The 20,922-nt window shown below is 39.2% G+C and overlaps 2 protein-coding genes across 5 annotated transcripts in view; one reads left to right on the forward strand and one right to left on the reverse strand.

Moving 5' to 3' along the window:
• Positions 1–2,264, reverse strand: part of igdcc4 (immunoglobulin superfamily DCC subclass member 4) — a 54,735-nt gene extending 52,471 nt beyond the window's left edge. Inside the window, exon 1 of one of the 3 annotated variants that reach the window (XM_023953617.1) lies at positions 1,534–2,263. In XM_023953617.1, coding sequence (XP_023809385.1) covers positions 1,534–1,600 — 67 coding nt within the window. In that variant the 5' untranslated portion in view covers positions 1,601–2,263. Of the gene's footprint in view, positions 1–1,533 lie in introns of all 3 variants that reach the window. The other 2 variants (XM_023953618.1, XM_023953619.1) reach the window with 2 other exon arrangements.
• A 9,984-nt stretch (positions 2,265–12,248) lies between these two features.
• Positions 12,249–18,928, forward strand: LOC101158431 (secretory carrier-associated membrane protein 5-like). Of its 2 annotated transcripts, none has more exons than XM_011493044.2 (7): positions 12,249–12,456; positions 12,852–12,895; positions 12,974–13,093; positions 14,863–15,019; positions 15,488–15,589; positions 18,103–18,220; positions 18,409–18,928. In XM_011493044.2, the coding sequence occupies exons 2-7, from the start codon at positions 12,889–12,891 to the stop codon at positions 18,541–18,543; spliced, it is 639 nt and encodes a 212-aa protein (XP_011491346.1). In that variant the 5' UTR covers positions 12,249–12,456; positions 12,852–12,888; the 3' UTR covers positions 18,544–18,928. The 2 variants fall into 2 exon arrangements, with proteins under 2 accessions (XP_011491346.1, XP_004067468.2); XM_004067420.4 differs by having other exon boundaries at positions 18,429–18,924.
• Positions 18,929–20,922: the final 1,994 nt, after the last annotated feature.

The following is a 20,922-nucleotide window of genomic DNA, read 5'->3' on the forward strand; positions in this document are numbered from 1 at the left end:
ACCTCACTCTCGCTATAAAAGACCAGGATGTGGCCCTCTAATTGAAGGTTTAATGAAAGAACCCTTTCACAACAGAGCTGTTTGTTGCATCAAAACATGTTTCATTGGATAGTGCGCTTCATCTAGCAGCTTTGAAAGCTTTCCCAGACTATGGTGCACACCAAACAAGTGAACCGTGTGCTGCTTGAAAACAAGGGTCAAGTGAATCTGTTGCAGTGGACTGCAAGGAATAAAGAATATAGCGTGAATACAAGAGAGTATGAAATACCAGAAAAAAAAACAACAGCTGCAGTGTGATTCCAGAAATTTAAAAATGCTTTGTAGATGAATGGATGCTTCCACTTTTCTTTGTGCTTTTTTCTCTTTTTCCTGGTTGATGTTTGTTTTTGGCCATTAAAGGCTCAGCTGCACTGCAAAAACTGAATCTTAAGGAAGTAAAAAAGACCCTTGTTTTAAAAAAAAATGTCCTATTTTCTGTCTTGCAACAAAAAGAAATTTTTCAAGGCAGTTTTTTAATAGCAAAATAATATAATGTTAATGCATCCCGGAAAACAACTCCAAGGCGGTATTTTAAACAATTTCTGAGTGTTCCTCTAAAAACCTGCACTCTATGCATCAGCTCCTTTCAACACAAACACCCACTTTCTTCATTGAGCTTGCGGTGTTTGCAAAACACTTTCCTTTTGGACATATTTTTTGTATATATGTATATATATCGCACACACACGCACACTTTATAATGTGAAAAATTACTGGGAGGGGTTGCAGTGTAGTGTGGCTGCATGACATTCACATGTGGTTTAGTACATTCTTTGCAGTGTATAAGTAAACCAGACCAATTGAAAGTATTTGGCATAACAGAACCAACACAACTGGATCTCCTGATCTAAACGTGTGTTCATTTAAGCCAACCTGAAATCCTGTTTGCTGGCATCCTAAAATAGCATTTTGGAGTTTGAGGCTGATATTCTGCTCAGGTCTTTTGTCATGTAAATCCTGAACTCTGTTTCTCTCAGAGACTCTGCAGACAGACTTGTTCTCCACAGTCTGCCTTTCACTCCCTAATGGCAAACTAATCCTTTTCAGCTTCAAAACATGCTTTGCTTTAAATGTTTCAGGCTCAGGGGCTGATAAATAGGGCAGTCTGCTCTCCTGTGGAAGTCATTTCTCAACTTCTCTCCAATAAGAGGTTACTTTAAAGGCAAACATTTCTCTCTCTCTCTATGGGGTCACCAAAGGTGATTTAGATTTTCCCAAACTTTCCCCTGTGGGAAGATTCAGGGCAGCTCCTGCCTGTAGAAACGCGCTTCAACTTCAACTGTAGGAACGATGTGGAAGATTTCAGCTCTACTACTAGCTAGAGTCATGCACGTGAGGAGAAGACGAGGCAGAAACAGCACTGACTTGTGTGGTGCAAGGTGCACAACCACCAACTATCTGTTATCACGGGCTACTTTAGTGCGGATCAGCTGCCCTCAAAGTGTCACATGAGCCCAGTACATGCAGAAAACAACGGCTAAAAGTGGGGGTTACCTTGCTGGGATGGACCACAAAACAGCGCAAGAAGACAGAACAGCCAAATTGTTGTCTCCACCGCCATGTACAGCCTTTGATTTGCACCAGCGTGGGTCTGTTCACAGCTCCGGCCGCGTGCGCTCGCCTCAGCCCGCGGTCAAGTCGGGGAGTTTCTGTGCGATCTTCGGCTCTCTCTGCCTCTCGGTCCCCCCGCTTCCCCTCGCGCAGCGCGGCCGCTCTAGTCCGGGGAGAGCCGTCGTGCCTCTCGGCGCTCCAACGCCATGTTGCGAACGAACGATCCACACACAAAAACACACGCGTGGCTGCACACGTGCGCGCGCATCGCCAGACACTGGGCTGGCTGGTCGCTGGAGTTCCGAGAAAGCTGTCTGTGACTCTTAACACACCCCTTTCTCTGCTCTTTTTGTTCGAGTTGGACAGCCCATCCAAGGCGCGCACGCAAATGAGCGCAAAAGCCCCGCGCGCTCTGAGGTATAATTTCCCTGCAGCTGTGTTGTCTGGAGTGATGGATTCTTGAAGCTATCGATTCGTTTGTCTGCAGAAGCAGGATGAAGTGTGGGGAACGGTCTGGCTTAGCGGGTACCTGCTCAGACTGCTAATGCGCTGCCCCGAATGAACCCGGTGGAGGTACACGTTCATGCAGCCACATATCGGCTCATGCGCGCTCTGTGTCTGGGAGAGAAAGGCACATGGCTTCCTAGCAGAGGGTTTCTTGCGCCCCAATCAATCACCCAGTTCGCCCCCTCCCTGGGGCGCAAAGGGACCCTCTGGGTCTTGTGTGTACTCCAGCTGGAGCCTCAGACAAAGCCTCGCCTCAGCATCACCACCAGCAGCATCCTCTCACTGAGCAGAGGACAAGCTTTAACCTCATCGTCTGTCTGTGTGTCTGTCTGTCTGTCTGTCTGTCTGTCGAGCGCATTCATGTCACATCTACTAAATTATTTTCTTACAGTTTTCACGGTGCAGGCGGCTTTATGTGCCCCAACACTGAGAGCAGACACAATCAATCATGCCAGGCTGTAATGAAAGAGTTCCCTTTAGTAATAATCTCTTGTCCGGCCTCAGCCTGTTCATTTAATACTGATGGGATCGAATTGAGCCGATGAAATGAAATGGGATGGATGCATTTTCCAGGTGTCTGGTTGAATGAAAACTCTACACCGTTTGATTATGTGATCATTGTAAAACTAATAGCCCACTGAGTCTTTGTTTCTGTGGTCAAAATTGTATTTTTACTTTAACTTTTTATCCAGATGATGTGAAACGATGAACTGCTGGCAAATCTAATGTTTTGGCAGCGAGTCTTCTTCTTATGTTATTCTGTGTTGGTCCCAAAAAAGTAATAAATAAAACAACTCTTCTAGGATGATCAAGTGGAGAGGATCTGACTGTCAACTCTTATCTCTAAAACGGTGCTTTTTTTATTTGCACAATTATTATGACAGACTTATCAAAGCTCTTCGTTTTTTTCTACTAGATGGAGAAATGCTCACAAACCAAGCAGGCCGTTCAATGAAAACGTTAAATTCACCTCTGATGAGCCACCCACTGAGACCAATTAGGACAGCAAACTTGTCTGCTTTAAATGTACAGCAAGAGCTTTTCAGCTGCTCCTTCTTAGCAGTAATATTTAAGTGGTCTCTGCTGCTTTTCCTGGAAAAATATTTTTTTCTTCAACTGCTAATACAGTAATTGGCTGGTAATAAGCACAGTCTTTGGATACATTTCAGATTAGTTAAACAGATTAATTAGAAAAAGAGGAGACCCTTAACATCTCCAGCTCTGCTTGCTGTTTATTTCTCACTAACAACTGGCTGCTCTCACCACAGTCTCACACCTTTTCTTACATTCTTGATTACACTCTTGTAACACATCACACATGAAACCTTCCTCCACCTGTTCCAACCTGCTTGCATATCCCTCTTTACCTCTTTCCAGGTTGCTATGTCCTTCATTCTCTTTTCCTCAACTCTGGTCCATGTTTCACCATTCCACTTGTGTTCCTTTCATTTACACACAGATGTGGCTGACCTTCACTTTTCTTCTTTCCAGAGCAAGCCTCCACCTCTCTTGCGGTTCCTCCACCTGCTCCCTTCTTTCACTACAGATCACAGTGTCATCTGCAAACATCATCAGAGATTCCTGTCTAACCTCATCTGTCAGTCTATCCATCCCCACAGTAAACAAAAAGAAGCTCAAAGCTGATCCTTTGTGGAGTCTCATCTCCATCTTGATCTCCTCTGTTACATCTACAGCCCATTTCACCACTGTCATACAGCTGTCATATGTTCTGCATAAATAACTTAAATCTCTGCAAACCCAGCTCCCCTTTCTGGACTCTGTATCAACTATAACTACATTAGGATGAGAAATGTTCATGTTCATTTCAGAAACACTAAAAACAATCTAAGTTCAAACCTGAGTGCCTTTAATAACATTGTTATAAGTTTAGTTTATTAGGCGGTAAATAAGGAGGGGATTCAACAATGCACAAGCTTTCTTTTCTCACCTGCCTCCCTGCATCATTTTCTTTTCTATATCATTATTTTATATCATTTCCTGTCTTTTAGGAGATATTTTAGAAATTTCTGTCTTCTTAGACTTTAATGGATGGTCAATTGTAACAAGTCTGGTTCCAAAGATTTGCCTCTCGTCACAGGTAGTTTTCAAGTCATTTAATTCTGTCTTAGTAAGGGGATCTGTATGAAAAATATTGGTTTTAATATGTTGCTCTGCTAAATAAGCCTTTATGAAATAAGAAGTTTTTGGACTAATTGAAATGATCCGGACACAACTAATTAAAAAGAAATGGTTGAAATGGACATTACTTCTGGAGCGTTGAGATGACCTTGGCTGTTAATTTGGGTTACTAAAAATAAATTTAAGAGAACGGAATTGGTTTGAACTGAGAGATATGAAATTAACTGAGTTGCACTCAACTAAACTGAGTTGTAGTGTGGTAAACTGAACCAACTAAACCGAATGAAAATAAACTGATCTGAATGAAACGGAACCTGGCCATAAATTTTACTATATTGCTCTGTTACCTTCCCTCATATTCTTATGAGGCACCCACACAAAAGCTAAAGTCTGACGGCAGTTGAAAATTGTGGTTAAGGGTTACCACAAACAAAACCACCACCTTGCCTTGGATATAGTCTTGTCCTTGTCTGAGCTTTGAGGGAAGTGTTGATTTTTTCCCATTTGTGTGTCTGAGTGTTGAGTACAGCAGTTTTCAAGCTGACTGATTTCTCACTTTATTCAAGGTCAGAGCCACAAAACTAACTGCAGAGCACCTGTACACAAAGAAATCACCACCTTCTGACTGCCTCTTACGTCTAACAATACTCTCTTGTGGTGGTAAAATTGAGTGAAAGACATCAAAATTAAAGATCTTTTATTCATGTTACTTGGAAGAAGAAAAATAACTAAACTACTATAGAGTAAATATAGAACACCATTGAAAATGTTGGGAAAATAAGCAAAATATGACTTCACTGATGTAAGACTTGTACAATAACTCACTAAAAACTTTTCATCCTTGACAAAAGGAAAGTCAGAATTCCCTGTGAAAAAAAAAACAAGTTTGCTAAATATTGGTCACAAAATAATCCATCTGTCTTCAAGTTTGAGCCCAGGTTGATTCAGCATCTCAGCAGTAGGGTTGTAATGATTTATTTCAACAACAATCCAATTCATAGTTGATATAGGTTAATTTTGAATGATCTGATTCACTGACCTAAAATCAATCCACAACGTCTTTAGCCAAAAATTCCAGTGTGACTCAGAAATAAATACCTGGGTACTGATCAGCGCAGGTGATGTTTTCCAGATTCCTTGTATTTCTTGCAAGATAATCAAGTGTCAATTATATATGCTCACCGGGCGGCCGTGGTGCAGTGGGAGGGCGTTCGTCCTCTGATCCAATCACCGCTGGCTCGATTCCCACCTTGCCCGCCCATGTGTTGAAGTGTCTTTGGGCAAGACACTGAACCCTACCTTGCCCCTGATGGAAGGTTGGTGCCAGTATTCGGGAGCAGAGCTGCCATCAGTGAGTGAATGTGTGTGTGAATGTGTGAATGGTACTGTGACTGTAAAGCACCTTGGGCCTTTGAGGAAGGTAGAAAAGGGCTGTATAAGTATACGCCATTTACAAACAAACAATTAAACAAGAATTGATGGTAAATACATTCACATTTTAGTTTCATAATGTTCAGCCCACTCTTGATTTTCCAAATAATACAAACGGAACAATATAAGAACATTCTACTACACTGTATGGTCATATGTCTTAGCTAAATTCAAATTGTTTCCACACATTGGACTGGAATGATGGCTTGATCAGTTTTTGCTGCCATCATGTGTGTGTTGTCCGCTGTGACGGCCCTTGGTTGTTTTAACATTATAGTAAAATAAACCTACCTCAATCCAAATGATATTTTCCAATATTATTATAACTGATTTGTTTCATTTTGAAACAATTATATAATAATATAGGTCAATTTGATTTTATTTGATTCATAACTTGAATTTATCTGGTTGGATTGTAGGACTATGAATTGATTCATCAGTTAGGTTGATTAATTGTTACACCCCTACTCAAAAGTGCTTACTAAACAAACATGAAATGTTTTGGTTGTGTTCAGAGCTTGGTGTATGATTTATATGTTACAATGTTATCCCACAGCCTCCTTTAAACGGGTGCACCCCACATGCTTGGTGTGCATGAAACGTTTCCTTAAAAATTCAGAAAACAGTGGATTATGGGCTCAGAGGGTGACTGCACACATGCATTATCAACTAAAGAACAATTACACTGGGCTGCAGTGGCACTGAGCAAACGCTATGTGAGGCTCCACAAAAATGAGCATTTTAAAAATAAAAATATTCATTTAAAAAGCCTACAAAAATGTAAACATTTCTGTGGTTTTACTTTTTTCTCTTTCTTCTTTTCATTCTCATTACCTTATCTCTGGCCATTTTTTGTCAATAGCAGTACGTCACGTTTCCCAGAATGCTTTGCTGCCAATCATTGGTCTTGTTCTTAGACCTTGGTCACAGGGACACGGTGATTGGCCAATGATTGGCAGCAAAGCATGCTGGGAAACGTGACGTACTGCTATTGTTGTTATGCTACAAGCTAAAGGTAAGTGTTTTAGGCGAAGCAGCCAGCTTAATATGATATTTTTCAGATTTTCATCGAGACAATAACAGATCGACCATTCTTGCTTTTATTTTTACCCCTATTGAATGCTCACAGAGACACGGAAGTAGCGGCAGGAAGCGGCTTTTGCAGCAAGATGACCGGAGGGCGTACCACCAGATGATGTGAACGTGAATACGATGGATGCTTCTGTGCTTTTTAAAATAAATAAATCTGTTCTCTAAACATCCTCCGTGTCTTCAATGCAATGTAATGAGACACACACAGACATAAATGTGAAGGTATCTGCTGTAAATCTATGACGTAAATTAATAACAGGATATGATCGGCTGGTCAGTTAGCATGTAGCCTTATAGCCTTCGAATGTAAAGCAACTGACTGCTAAAGTTAATAAAAGACAAGTCCTGAATATTATTATTCCTATTCGACCCTAAACTACAATATCAGCTGTCTGTCAACCGACCAGCCAGTTGCCCAAATGCCGGCATACATCAAAGAGCTCTGCGGCGGCGCTAGTAGTAGCCTAGCAGGAGCTATCGTATGACAAAACAGCCTAGTTATGTTAAATCTGTTGATATTTTTCTTATATTCATCGATACAGTAATAAAGTGATCATTTTTGTTTTTCATGTTCCTTTTTTGAACGAATATGGGTCACAGAGACACGGAAGTTACCGCTGAAAGCGGCTTAGTTTTGCCGTCGTACAGAGAGCATATCCGCGTGTATGACTTATGACGTGAATAATTACTGGGTTCGAACGGATTAATTATTGCGTTCGAACGACATAATTATTGCGTTCGCACGAGTTAATCATTTGGAGGGAACGGAATAGTATTTTGAGGGAACGCAATAGTATGTTGTGGGAACGGAATAGTATTTCGTGCGAACGACATAATAACCTGTGGGAACAAGATATTAATCTGTGGGAACAAGATATATTTTTATATCTTAATGTCAGGACACGGGCTCCGTAGAAAACGGTTAGGAGGTAGAATTAAGATTTATTTTAAGTGAGGAAATTCATAAAGAGAAATAAGGACAGCCTGTAAAGCATAGTCTTCTGTAGAATTATAGGCCAACCCTGTGCTGTGACAGCTCCAAACAGAATGTCACAGTATGACAGAAAAACAAGTAATGAATAGAGGAAAAAACGAGTGGTAGAAACCGTGACGGTGTCAGATAAGTAAAGTAAGAAGGTAGAGCTTATCAATGTTTCTTAAAATGACAGCCGACCACCCTAAATTAGACGTAAATTTGTTTATGTGAATTTAACGTCGATGTTTGTGTTGTTCTTGCAAGGACAAGAAAGGAGTGCAATTTATTTTGACATGTGGCAAATGTTTCTGCTCTGGCTAATTTGTTTCAACTCAATGCTCCCACTGCACTAATGGATCGCTTCTTCTTTAACGATTCCTACAGTTATGGAAACAGTGGAAACAAACTGACAGGCCTTCAAGATGCTTTCATACCTCAGGTGTGCAGCTCTGACTGCACATTCTCAAAAAAAAAAAAATTAAGAGCTTATATAAAGCTTTTCCTGCATAGTAGAGAAATAGAAACACAAGGTCCTACTTTGTGGCCTTAAATTATTTTCACGTTGTTGCTTTGAGTTGGTTTTGTATTTGATGCTTTAAGGTTTAATACAACCAGAATTTACTGTTAATGAAATTAAAAGCATCTGGTTTGGATATTTGAATGCATACTTGTACAACATTCTACTTAATGTAATAGGTGTTCCATCCTTGTACATCTGACATTTTGATCATGCTTTAGTGTCATGTCACGTTATCCAGATCGTATATTTTACTCTGTTACCACATTTTAGGTCTTAATTGTTCCCATCTGGTTTCAGTTATTTGATGGGGATATTCTTACTCTCTCTAACACTGTCAGAACAAGTCTATGGTTTATTCCTAGAGTATATTCTTCTCATTATTCTGTCCCTCCAACTTTGTGAAGTTTGGTTATAGTTGAGTTTATGTACAAAAATTCTTAGCCATCACTTTCAATAGTTTAACAATTAGTTAGATTACCTATTCCAATCTGCATGTTTGCCTTTTAACGTCCATCTCCATTGACAGTTATTTTTGCTTACCAAAAACAAACAAAAAATGTTGAAAAGCTTTATTTTATAAAATGAATTAAGGCGATGCGAACCATGCAGTGTGACATCAAATCACATGCAAACTCTGCTGCCTCCTGCATTAATTTGAATTTATAATGTGTTGGTCTCTTACACAGCTAGGGGAAGACTAAAGCGCACTTTTCTATTCAAAGGTTTTCCACATGTTGTGGTTATATACTTCCTTAGCTTAAAAAAAACGACACAGTCACGTTTGGATCCTTTGTCATAGTTTAACCGTTACACTGAAAAGAGCTTAGCCTTTGCACATTCCACATTCATCTTCTGTAATTTATTTTTATATATTTATATATTATTCATATGTTTAAAGCCCTAAAGCTGTGCATCCAACACAAATATATTCAGTCTTTTTATATTCTCAAAGTATGACTTTTTGAATCTAAGTTCATTTAGCAAATATATAAAAAAGTATGCTTCAAAAGTTAGTGTGTCGAAGAAAGAAAGAAACAATATTTCCAAAAAGTTAGTAAAAAACAAACAAACAGATAATATGCCTATAGAGACAGGATGATCCTGGATGTATAATATTTCTACTGAAAATCTTAATGTAAGTTTAGTATGGAGGAGTTTTTAGGAGCCAATTTAGCTCGTGCTGGTTTGCGGCACCTTCCATCCGTGAAACCAGGATTCGAATCCGGGCTGCTCCCTGTTCCCTTCTCCTCTTCTTCTGTGCCAGTCCCAAGCCCGGACCGGCGTAAAACATTGCCAAGTTAACCATGCAACTCTTCTTCAAAAGGGAGGTTGTTTCGCTGTGGCGACCCCTGATGGGAAAAGCCAAAAGTGGAAGAAGTATGGAGGAGTTTTGGGGAAATTGTTTATTCAACTTGTAGAGTTCACATAAGATGATAATGGTGATAAATAATAAAATATTGTTCCTGTAAGATTGTTTCTCGACATCTGTAGGCTGTTAAGTCTGCTGATTATTTCACTCCTGTAGAAGATGGAGGCCCAGTCTTCCCTGTTTCTCCATCTTCCTTACAGAGAACAATAACCCAACACACACAAAATAACCTCAAGCCTGACACCCAATTAAGTACCTAGTTTGTTGCCATGGTTTCTTTGTGGTTAAACTTCGATTATCATTTCACAAGCTGTTCCTGTGTAAGTCTGCATCCATATTTATTTATTATTATTATTTTTTACTGTTGTAAGTCTGTTGACTCTTAAACAAGGCTATTTAATGATGAGTTGAGTTTAGATTACTGTAGTGAAGGCATGTTTATTTGAATAGAATTGCTTTGTTTAGGCTGACACCTGCTGACAGTCAAACAAAACTGCAGCTTCCAGAGGATTTAATGCATTTTAATGTGTCAAGAAGCAAGACAAAACCCTGCTGTTCCAGCTTTTCCATGGACATATTATCTAGTATAAAGTTTGCTGCTTTATTCTGTACAGGAAGATGGAGCAGCTAGATTGCCTTTGTAATACAAAGGCAACAATTGGAGTTACAATATTTTTCGGTATGGGTGTGAGTATCATTAGTTAAAGATTTACATTTCTAGATTAAAACAGTTGTAATTTAAGTTTTTTTTAAATCTTCATGAAATCTGATTTTGGTTTGGGGGTTTGACAATACCCAACAAAACACAATCATGTGTTATTTATGGGGGAGGATTTTATAAGAAAGATTGGATTTCTTCAGGTACGTATTTAGACAGTAAGACCTTAAAAAATCTACATAGTGGAACGGATAAAGAAAAATTTACCCATTTTCTTAATAGCAAAAAGGACTTAGCAGTGGTGGCCATACATTTAAAGCTCACATATAATAATCATGGGAATGATATTGACGCTAAAAGCAACATAGCAATAAATGCTGTAACGCCAGTGCAAAAAAACAGCAGTCAGACTATTAAACAACACGGTCTAGGACTGTTGAAACCGCTGCTGTTATTTATTGGCTTATTTAATCCGTTATTTATGACCTGTACTTTTACTTCCACCTTGTATTATTACTATTTTTATTCTTACTCATTGCTACTTTGTTTTTCGTAATTTTCCATCTGCTATCTTTCTTGTTTTTGGCTGCTGTGACAACCTAATTTCCCTCCGGGGATCATTAAAGTCCTATCTTATCTTATCTCTCTTAAATATTTTTGATAAATCATAAATTTTTTAGAGAAATCTTAGTGTTGCAAGGCTGAAAATAAAACAAAGCAACATGTTGTTTGCACAGAAACCAGCTTAGATGGCACAGCAAAAAGCTGTAACAATGCAAAACGCAATCTGTTTTGTATCAATTATAAAGCTGTGTTGCTAGTTTTAAAGAATGCAATTATATTTTTATTAGTACATCCATACCCTTCTCTAGTGCTGTGCTATTCATTATAATGAATAACACAGGGTTGCCGTGTGTTTTTCAAAAATTCAAGCAATTTGATGAGCTTTTTATCGAAAATCTTTAAATCTCTGTAAAATTGAGCAAAAGAAACAAAAAGACAAATTACATCAGTTTATGTCTAATGTTCATAGAACACTTGTTTGCTATGTTTGGTTCAGGGTTGTTACTAATTGTGTTCCAAAATAAATAAATAAGAAACACATTTTAAAATAACTATCTTTGTAAAAATTAAAACAATATTAATTTAATAAACAACTTAATATTCATTGAGTTGTTGTGTGGTCATTAAATAATATTGGTAGCATGTGTGGGCCAACTGTATATTAATTTTGTATTTAAACTGCCAACACGCTGGCACTTGCAAGAGCTTTTAATTTGCCTTAGGATTTTCTTAATGAAACAATAAATGTGTCAAAATTTGGCAGCAGTTAGGTTGCTAAGTGTTGCATTTCATTTAGAGTGCTATTGAGCGAAATATGCCCATTGTTCAAAGCAGACATCAACAATAAGGGAGTTGATCTCCTTAGCAACCAACAAATAATAATGATTGTGTAGAGCCTTTCAGGGATGTGGGGAGGATTTTTTGTTTCCTTTTTTTATTCTAAACCGCTGTGAAATATTAGAAACTGTTTAGTCTGCTTTTCCTAGACACTTAAATTGAGTTATTACTGAGTTATTGAGCTGCTATTGCTAAACTTTTTGACTATAAATAAAAATCCATAGCTGCGATTGTGAAAGGTTGGCGGAAGTTTTGATTCCAGGTAAATCTGAAAAAAAATATATATTTTCTTGCCAGCACTCTGCAATTTTCCCACTAGATGTCAGTCATTTGTCTAAATCACTAAAGTGCCATCAAATATAATCGCTCATTATGTACAGATCCTGATAAGATTTTAAGTATTTAATACAAAGAGGAAGGCGCAAGGTATTATAGAACCAACAGTGTCAAACTGAATGCAAAGTTCAAACCGTAAAGTTTTCAAATTCAATACCCACGTTCAGCACCATGGACAGAGAACTACACGGTGATTGGGTCAACAATGCAACGTCAAGGATTAGAATAATCCGCCGATTGGCCTGAATCAAAGTGACAGCACGCACATGCGCGGCGATTGGTCGAAGATTAGGGAAACTTTAATTTATTGTTAAGAGTTACAGGCGCAGCAGAAACTGTTTTCACCAGGGACCGTTTGGTTTAAAGGCGCTGGGAGGTCGATTAGATTTGCCTCCAGCACGCAGGGGCGCCGTCGCGTGAGCGCCCATTACAAAGAGGTAAGCTGATTATGTTTCGTGTGGATTCCGCAATTCCCGGCTGGGCTGTGATAGCGGATCCCTCCAAACATTCATCCAGACTTTACATAGTTGGGCATTTCCTCTGCGTGAAGTTTGGCGTGTCACAGACTGTCCGGAGCGAACACTGAGCAGAATTCGCTCATGATGAAACCGGAAGGATTGAGCGGCTTACATCTTATCAGCATGGCTGAATGGTGGCTGGAGGGCTCACACATTAAATCCCACAGCAGAGAGGAGCTATAACACCGCGCGTTAGGTCTCCTTCCCAACACTGATCCACTGACTGTCCGCCAACGATGCGCACCACAAACAAGCAATCTGTCCCAGAGACGAGCAGCCCTTCTAACTAACCGCCAGTGTCTCCTCTTTTCCAGATTAAAAAGGAGAGAGCATCAGCGATCTTCTATCCACATGGCCGGTCAGTATCCATGAGAACCCTAAGAAAACAAAGGCATTCGCTGATGCGTAAACTGAGACCAATGATCGTTTGTTTCAGAACCCAATTTCCCTCCACTGCCTGGATTCCTCCCCATAAAACCATGTTTCTATCAAGACTTCGAAGAAATCCCGGAGCAGCACCGCAGCATGTGCAAGAAAATGTACCACCTTTGGATGTGTAAGTCAGTCAGTGTATTCAATAAAATACATTTTAACTAAAAAAATATTGTTTCTTCCAGCTAGCAATGGAAAAAAAGGAGCTCCTTCTTGCTAATATCTGTAGACCACCCCTCAACAGCTTGTTTTGGTCCAAAACTAGTTAATTTGGCTGAGGCCATCATATCTTGACTGGTTTATTTGCTAATGAGTCATGGAGCAGGCCAGATCATGAGGTGAGCAGAGTAAAGCTGCTAATGCTAAAGTTGTGGCTAAAATCTCTGCCAAAGGCAGATTCATCAACAATTACTACACCATAAATACTTATGCAACTGTGTTTACGACTGCTCTCTGCTCCGGAGCCGTCCGTCTTGTTTGTGAGTTCATGCAGGACAGTGAGTCGGTACAAAAGCAGGAAGAAGTCGAGAGTTAATGCAGTGTTGATGTCATCCCTCAGTATGAATGATATAAGACAGGGGTGTTCAAACGTTTTTGCACAAAAGGTCAGATTTAAATTCTTCACTTACAACACAAATATCTAAACACATTTTTTAACCAAAACTACTGTGAATTTGCTGAATTTTTACATTGTTTTTTTAACAGCTAGCTTGTCTTGTCTGGTACCCTTTTTGATAATGAACTCCTTGAAAACAACCACAATCTGTCGGCATATTAGCCAACACAGATGTTTAATAATTGTCGGAAAAAATCATTTTTTCCACTTGTCCTGGAAGCAGTGTCTTTTGCTGTTACCTTTACTTTTTTATTTTCAGTTGACATTTTAGAAATAAGATGGAAAGAAGGGTCACACAGCAGTGATACTACAGGTTAATAACGGTAAATGGGTGTATACTTATATAGCGCTTTTCTACGTACAAGGACCAAAGCGCTTTACAGTCACAGACCCATTCACACACACGTTCACAAACTGGTGGTGGCTCCACTGCCAAACACTGGTGCCAACCAGAGGCAAGGTGGGGTTCAGTGTCTTGCCCAAGGACACTTCGACACATGGGTGTGCAAGGCGGGAATCGAACCTGCAATCTTACGATCATGGGTCGACCGACCTGCCGCTGGACCACGGCCGCCAGAATAACAGCTTATGATGTAATTTAGCCAACCACAATCAAGGAATCGGGAATCGTACATTTAGTTTTTGGAAAGTGCAGGGGGACAAATTATTGATTTTATCAAAGCAGGTGATGGAAATGTGGACGCGGGCCACATTTGGCCCTTGGGTCGGACTTTGAACATACCTGATATAAGCAAATTTGAGAAAGAGCTTTTTTCTGTAAACAATGCATGCAAAGACATTTTTCTTACACAACACAACATATGCTGCACTCTAAAATTATAATTTCTCTTTCCAGATTCCTTCCTTTTATAAACCCTAACCATAAAAGGTATTACAATTTTCTTGCATGAGCAGTTTTCATTGAATGTGCTTCAGTTTGCAGGTGGCATGTGCATGTGTGGCCTTTCTGTCTTTTCCTTTCCAAAGTGATTTAAGTTTCTTCATTTGTTAAGTTTTAGATCATCTGCATGCAACAATTTCTAAAATGTTTTCCTTCAACTTCACAACTTTTCTTCATGCAATATTTTGTCGGCACTTCTTTAGTTCTTAGGTCAAAAGAAATATGTTTAAAAAGAAACCATCTTGAATTGTGTTTGGCTTTTGACAGGATTTTTCAAACTCACCTCCCTTAAATTCTTTGATTTAAACTGAATAAGCAAAAGTTTTTATAATGTTCTTATCTGTGACTGAAATGTCTCTGTGGTGTTCCCTGACAGTCCACACTGCCACACTTGCTGTGAACCTCATCGCCTGCTTTGTTTGGATGTTTGGTGGTGGAGGGGTCACTAACTTTGGCCTGGCAATCATCTGGCTCCTCATGTTCACCCCCTGTTCTTATGTGTGCTGGTTCAGACCCATCTACAAAGCCTTCAAGTAAATCAGATTTTTAAACTTTTAAGCTTTAAGCTGTAACCCTTGTGCTACCCTAGGCACTTTAACGTTGGGAGTTGGGTCATATAGACCCACTAGACAGTGCTCTGAACCTTTTTTCTTCAATGATTTGTGATCTTCGCTGGTGTCCATGGATTACATGAAATCTTTCCACCTTTATACACCTTTGTCATGGTAGGGAGAACACGTCAATGTAAGGGTGGGGTCATCTAAGATAGCACAAGGGTTAAAGAAAAAAAAAACATAAAAAAAATATGGCTTGGCACTTTGTTGTGCAAAAAATAATTCTTTTTGCATTTTCATTCTTGTTACATTAAATCAGACAATTCTTCTTGATAACACTTTTTTGTCCTGCTAAAAGTTGCTATTAATAGAACAGCTAAAGGAGTAAAAACAGTTAGCTATACAGTTAAAATTGTACAGTTTCACAATGTTTTCTTTCCCTTTTAGGAACGACAGCTCCTTCAACTTCATGCTGTTTTTCTTTGTTTTCATGGCCCAAGTCGGCATCAGCATCATTCAGAGTATCGGCATCCCAGGATGGGGAGTGTGGTAAGAGATGGTCTTAAAGATAAGTTAATAAAGCCTTTATTTCTCCACAGTGGCCAAACTTGCACCTTTCAAAAGGAAAGTCCATAAGCAAAACTAAATAAAAGTAAATTATAAATGCAAAAGTAGACAGAAACAAATGTGTATAGATGTGTCAAATACAAACATCAGCAGCAAACTTCTAAATGGAACTACAAAGAATAAGAGTAAAAGAATATCATGTCATTTATTATTTGGAAATGTCCAAAAAATTATGAAATCTAGGATGATAAGGGGTTACCTTATTTTTATTAATAACTAGGTAATTTCAATGCGGTAAACAATAGTCGTAAATAATTGTAAAAGATACAAAAATATAAATAAATATATATCATTTAGGGGCTGCACGGTGGCGCAGTGGTTAGCGCTCTTGCCTCACAGCAAGAAGGCCCCCAGTTCAAGTCCCGGCAGGGGGACCTGAAAAACACATCAACAGGGGACCTTTCTGTGTGGAGTTTGCATGTTCTCCCCGTGCATGCGTGGGTTTTCTCCGGGATCTCCGGCTTCCTCCCACCGTCCAAAAACATGCTTCATAGGTTGATTGGCAACTCTAAATTGTCCATAGGTGTGAGTGTGAGAGTGAATGGATGTGTGATTGAGGATATTCTACCCTGCGACAGACAGCCTACGCCGAAGTGGCCGGGATAGGCTCCGGCAACCCCGTGACCCCGAAAGGGAATAAACGGTAAAGAAGATGAATGAATGAATATATCATTTAGGAACATATAATGTATAGATTGTCTGAAAATTCCAAAATATTTAATCATTGCAAATATGCAAAAATAAAAAGTAAACAAACTGAAGTTTTATAGTTCAGAATACAACAATTATTTTTAAGCAGGGGCCTCAAACGTTTTCAGAGTAGGAGGCTGCTGAGGAGAAAGTAGAACGCACTACCGGGCTACCACTACCATGTTCCTGGTGAAAATCGTCATGTCCCACTCCTTCAGCCACAAACGCTACATGGAGATGAATTAACAAAAAGGGGGGTGTCCTCTCGTATCGCAATATTCACGTATCGCATGCACTTGTGTACCTCATGCAAGAACAGTAGAGGAGGAGAATCAAAGAAAAATCACCAAAAGAAGAACTAATGAACCTGGGCAATTTGGTGCCAAAAGATAACTTTTGGAAAAAAAAAAAAAAAAAAAAGTAAGCTTCACTCACAGGAACTGGTGGTGTAGGACCCAACATGCAGGAGGCCAGGCTTGGTGGCAGAAACTCCAACTTTTTGTAAGTAAACTGAAACATGACTGAACCATGGGCACACCATCAGACTGACAAAGCAGAGCAGATGACCTGACACTGAAGAAATGAAAACCAGACACACAGAGAGTAATTAACCAAATGAAGACAGCTGTGGATGAACAGCCTGAGCATGGTGAGACTGACAGGGAAACAACAGAACATAACAACAACTTTAAACATCACAAAAAATCCAAGAGCAGAATCCGCGCACCAGCCGGTGCCAAATACTTGAGGCCCCTGTTAAGAAAATAGTATTTGTTAGAAATAAATAAATATACATGTATAGAAACAAAACAACAACAACGCACCTCTCACCCTCCACGGGTGGTTTCTCACACAAGCTTTGGTCCTCTATCAGAGGCCTGGGAGCTTGAGGGTCCTGCAGTATCTTAGCTGTTCCTAGCACTGGGCTTTTCTGGACTGAGAAGTCTGAGGTCTTTCCAGGTATCTGTTGTAGCCACTCCTCCAGCTTGGGGGTTACTGCCCGAGTGCTCACAGGCACCACTGTCACCTTCACTTTCCAGGCTTTCTCCAGTTTTTCTCGGAGTCCCTGGTATTTCTCTCATGTTCCTTCTTCCTTCTTTGCCCCTCTACCTCGACCAAGGTCTTCGTCCCCCCAAGTGCAGCCTTTCTTTTAATGACTCTTAAATTTAAATCTTAACTTTTAAGTAAACAGTTGCATTATTTATGCAGTATTTAAAAAAATTACGATTAACATGAAATCATTAGTTTTCTTGCATTAACCACACTTTTATTTGTTTATCTATGTAAATGTCTGAACGTTCAAAATATATTTTCATATACCAATCTATTTTTAGAAACCCTTTACTTTAGATCAAGTCAAATATAAATATATTTATTTTAAATGTCTCCTCTGCTCCAATTAGCGTGGCAGTGACAGATATTGCCCTTATATAACTTTTATGACAATTTTGTTATTAGATTTGGAGAGGCTGTTACAGTGATCCTCAAAATGTCACCTGACTCAGGCTGATGATCAGAAATTAATATTGTGACAGCCTCCATAAAGTTTGTAAATGTCAGCGTGTGCAATAGAAGAGTGTCGTGTCTGAACTATAAAACTTAAATTTTTTACGACAGTGCTTGAAATTGACAAGTGTGTTAGTATTGAGCATCAGACTGTGTTTTCATGTGTAGCGATATCCCACCTCCCCCTGTTGTTTCTGTTTTCTTTTCCTTCAGCAGAAATCTTCTCTTTTTCTTTTCAGTGGTTGGTTGGCCACCATCTCCTACTTCAGCTACAACATTTTTGTAGCATTAATCATGCTGATTCCCACCATCATGTTCACTGCTGTGGCTTCCTTGTCCTTCATTGCTCTCACCAAGGTAAAAATAACAAGCATCATTGTGCAGAAATGTAAAAACAACTGTAAAATAGTATGTTTTAATCCAAAAAACAGAAAAAAATCTAAATTAGATATTTTATTCAGTAGGTTCTTTATACTGGGAGACAAATTGAGTACACAAAACCCAATATTTATTTGGTTGTTTCTTCTGCAAAAAAAAAAAAAAAGCAATCTTACATTGTTGACAGATCCATAATTTCTACCGTGGCACCGGGGCCAGCATGTCCAAAGCGCAGGAGGAATGGGCCACAGGAGCCTGGAAGAACCCCCATGTCCAGGCAGCAGCCCAACAGGCTGTCATAGGGGCAGCCACAGGGGGCATGCAGGACCAGTACCCCAGCCCCCAATACAATGACAACCAGATTTAGAACTGTCAGGGATGTAACGGTAGAGTATGAGTGTAGAAGACAAACGATGTCTTCATAGAGCTGAGCAAAATGTCAGAATGTGAACTGTGTGTGTTTTTTGTCTTCTTGTCCTGGAGGGTGAACAAAAAAATTGCAACTTTTTTTTTTCTTTTGTAATTGAAAATAATTTTCCAAACGTGATGCTGAAACATCTCCACTGTGAGAGCTATGTATTCATTTACATACCTGCAGGAAACCATGTGAAAAAAACAACATTATTTTCTTTTAATGTTTATAAATGTTTTTTAGTATTTATGTTATGTTGGTCTACTAATAAATCAATAATTTAAAATTTTGCTCTGGCGTTTCTCATGTTTTAAATTTCAAAACTAAATAAGTAGTCCTTGGTGAGCTTTATTTTGAAAACTATAAACTCTGTCCGTTCACTTCGAGTATCTCAGTGCTAAACAGCTTTATTACAGTTACTCAGCTTGATGTTGCATTAACTGATCGTTTAAAATTCAAATTTCTTCTAAAAAGACATTTCTATTAAAGATTCAACAAAAACAAGTTTAAAAAAAGTATCATAATTTGCGAATGTTACAGTGAACAAAAACAAGCCAATAATCTGACGTGATCTGGCATTTGACTCAAATCTTTTTGGAGACATGAATGCAAACCTATTATAGAATACATGTTTTAAAGTAGAATCTTCTGTTAGCTTTAAGACAGCAGAGAGGCACTGATATTTAAAAAAATGGCCTTAGCAATTTGCAGTTCAAACTTCTTCACAATCAATATTTTTAATCAGTATTTTTTTAAGGTTATGACGGCTAATCATTCTGTATCAGACGTCAACACAGCCTGTTAAAATGATGGTCAAAAGTTCAACTGGGTTGGTATCTCACTCCATTTCCCACCTAAAATGAAATATCACTCATTTACTTTACTCTGAAAAACTAAGCATCAGAATTACAAGACACCCTCCTTGTCTTTAGGTGGCAGTATTGACCCACTTAATTCCCCAACAGTGTTAGATTCTGCCCACCAGAGGCTCTCTTTCCACTGGATGTGGAAGAAAACTGTTCAAGAATACACAGATTGTGACATTGCCAGGGTGCTGTCAGACCAAAAATTTAATTTTTCCTAAATTTATACACAATTTCCCCCCTGACACTCTGTGAGCAGGAGACCATCAGAGAAAACATTCAAAACACGCTTTCAGTGGATTTATCAGTGGATGTTTCTGCCTCTCTTCATGCTGCAGGAGTGATTGAATTATTCTATGGAGAGAAGGGATCAAATTATTCTGCAATATAAATGCCCAGAGGAGCCACTAGCAGCCGCCAGCAAACATTGTAATTGCCACACACAAAGAGACCTTATGTGACAAGGAGTGACAGCAAAGATTTGTGACTTCAGGTAAACAGGACATGTTGGCAAAATATAGTCATTGATTCATAACAAATCAAGCCAGAAGACACATAGCACTTTTGTATAACCTGTTCTGCCAGTAAGTAACATATGGCTGGGGAAAAAAAAAATATTCAATTGCACAGCTGTCATCATCTCATCCTGCCAGGTCAAAAAATGCTAGTTACTGAAGTGTCATGGTGGTGAGAAGGTGAAGGTTCGTTCGTGTTCTCAGCTTGTAGAGAATTTGTGCTACGGTGACTTAACAGGGATACTGGATAGAAAAATGAAAATGAGCGACGCGTGCTGTAGAGCAGCTTCAAATCAAAAAGTATTTCATTAAAGAGTGCAGCCATCACACATAAAACTAGAGCTCGGACTTTATGCTAAAAGATCACGATTACCTTGTAACTGAAGTAGACGAGTTTGAAGAATGCGACTCAATATTAAAAATTAAATAAAAATTAACACTGATTTGCATTTTAATGAGTGAAAACAGGCCTGGATTCATGTCTCTCCAAGTCCCTAAAATTCACAGAAAAAAACTGTTTATCTATCTCTCTTTTCCTCTGACCTGTTTTATATGTCTTAGAAGTCTTAAATTGACTGCCCTTCCTGACACTACTCTCTGCATTGACCAGGCTTGGGCCAGGCACAAGCAGGACACGGGTTTGCACCCTGTTTAGACTGCATTTATTTTCTTTATACATCTGTCATCTCTCTACTTGTCGTCTGTCTGTCCATCCATCATAACATTATTTTTGGGCTTTCATGGTGCACTGGTAGAGCGGTTGACCTGTGTTCAGAGATTTGCAGGTTTGATTCCTGCCCTGGCCACCCGGGTGTTGAAGTTTCCTTGGGTAGGACACTAAACCCTATATTGCTCCTGGTGGTTATAGGTTGGTGCCAGTATTTCACAGCA

Source organism: Oryzias latipes, chromosome 3 (genome assembly GCF_002234675.1).
Source record: "Oryzias latipes chromosome 3, ASM223467v1".
NCBI lineage: Eukaryota > Metazoa > Chordata > Actinopteri > Beloniformes > Adrianichthyidae > Oryzias > Oryzias latipes.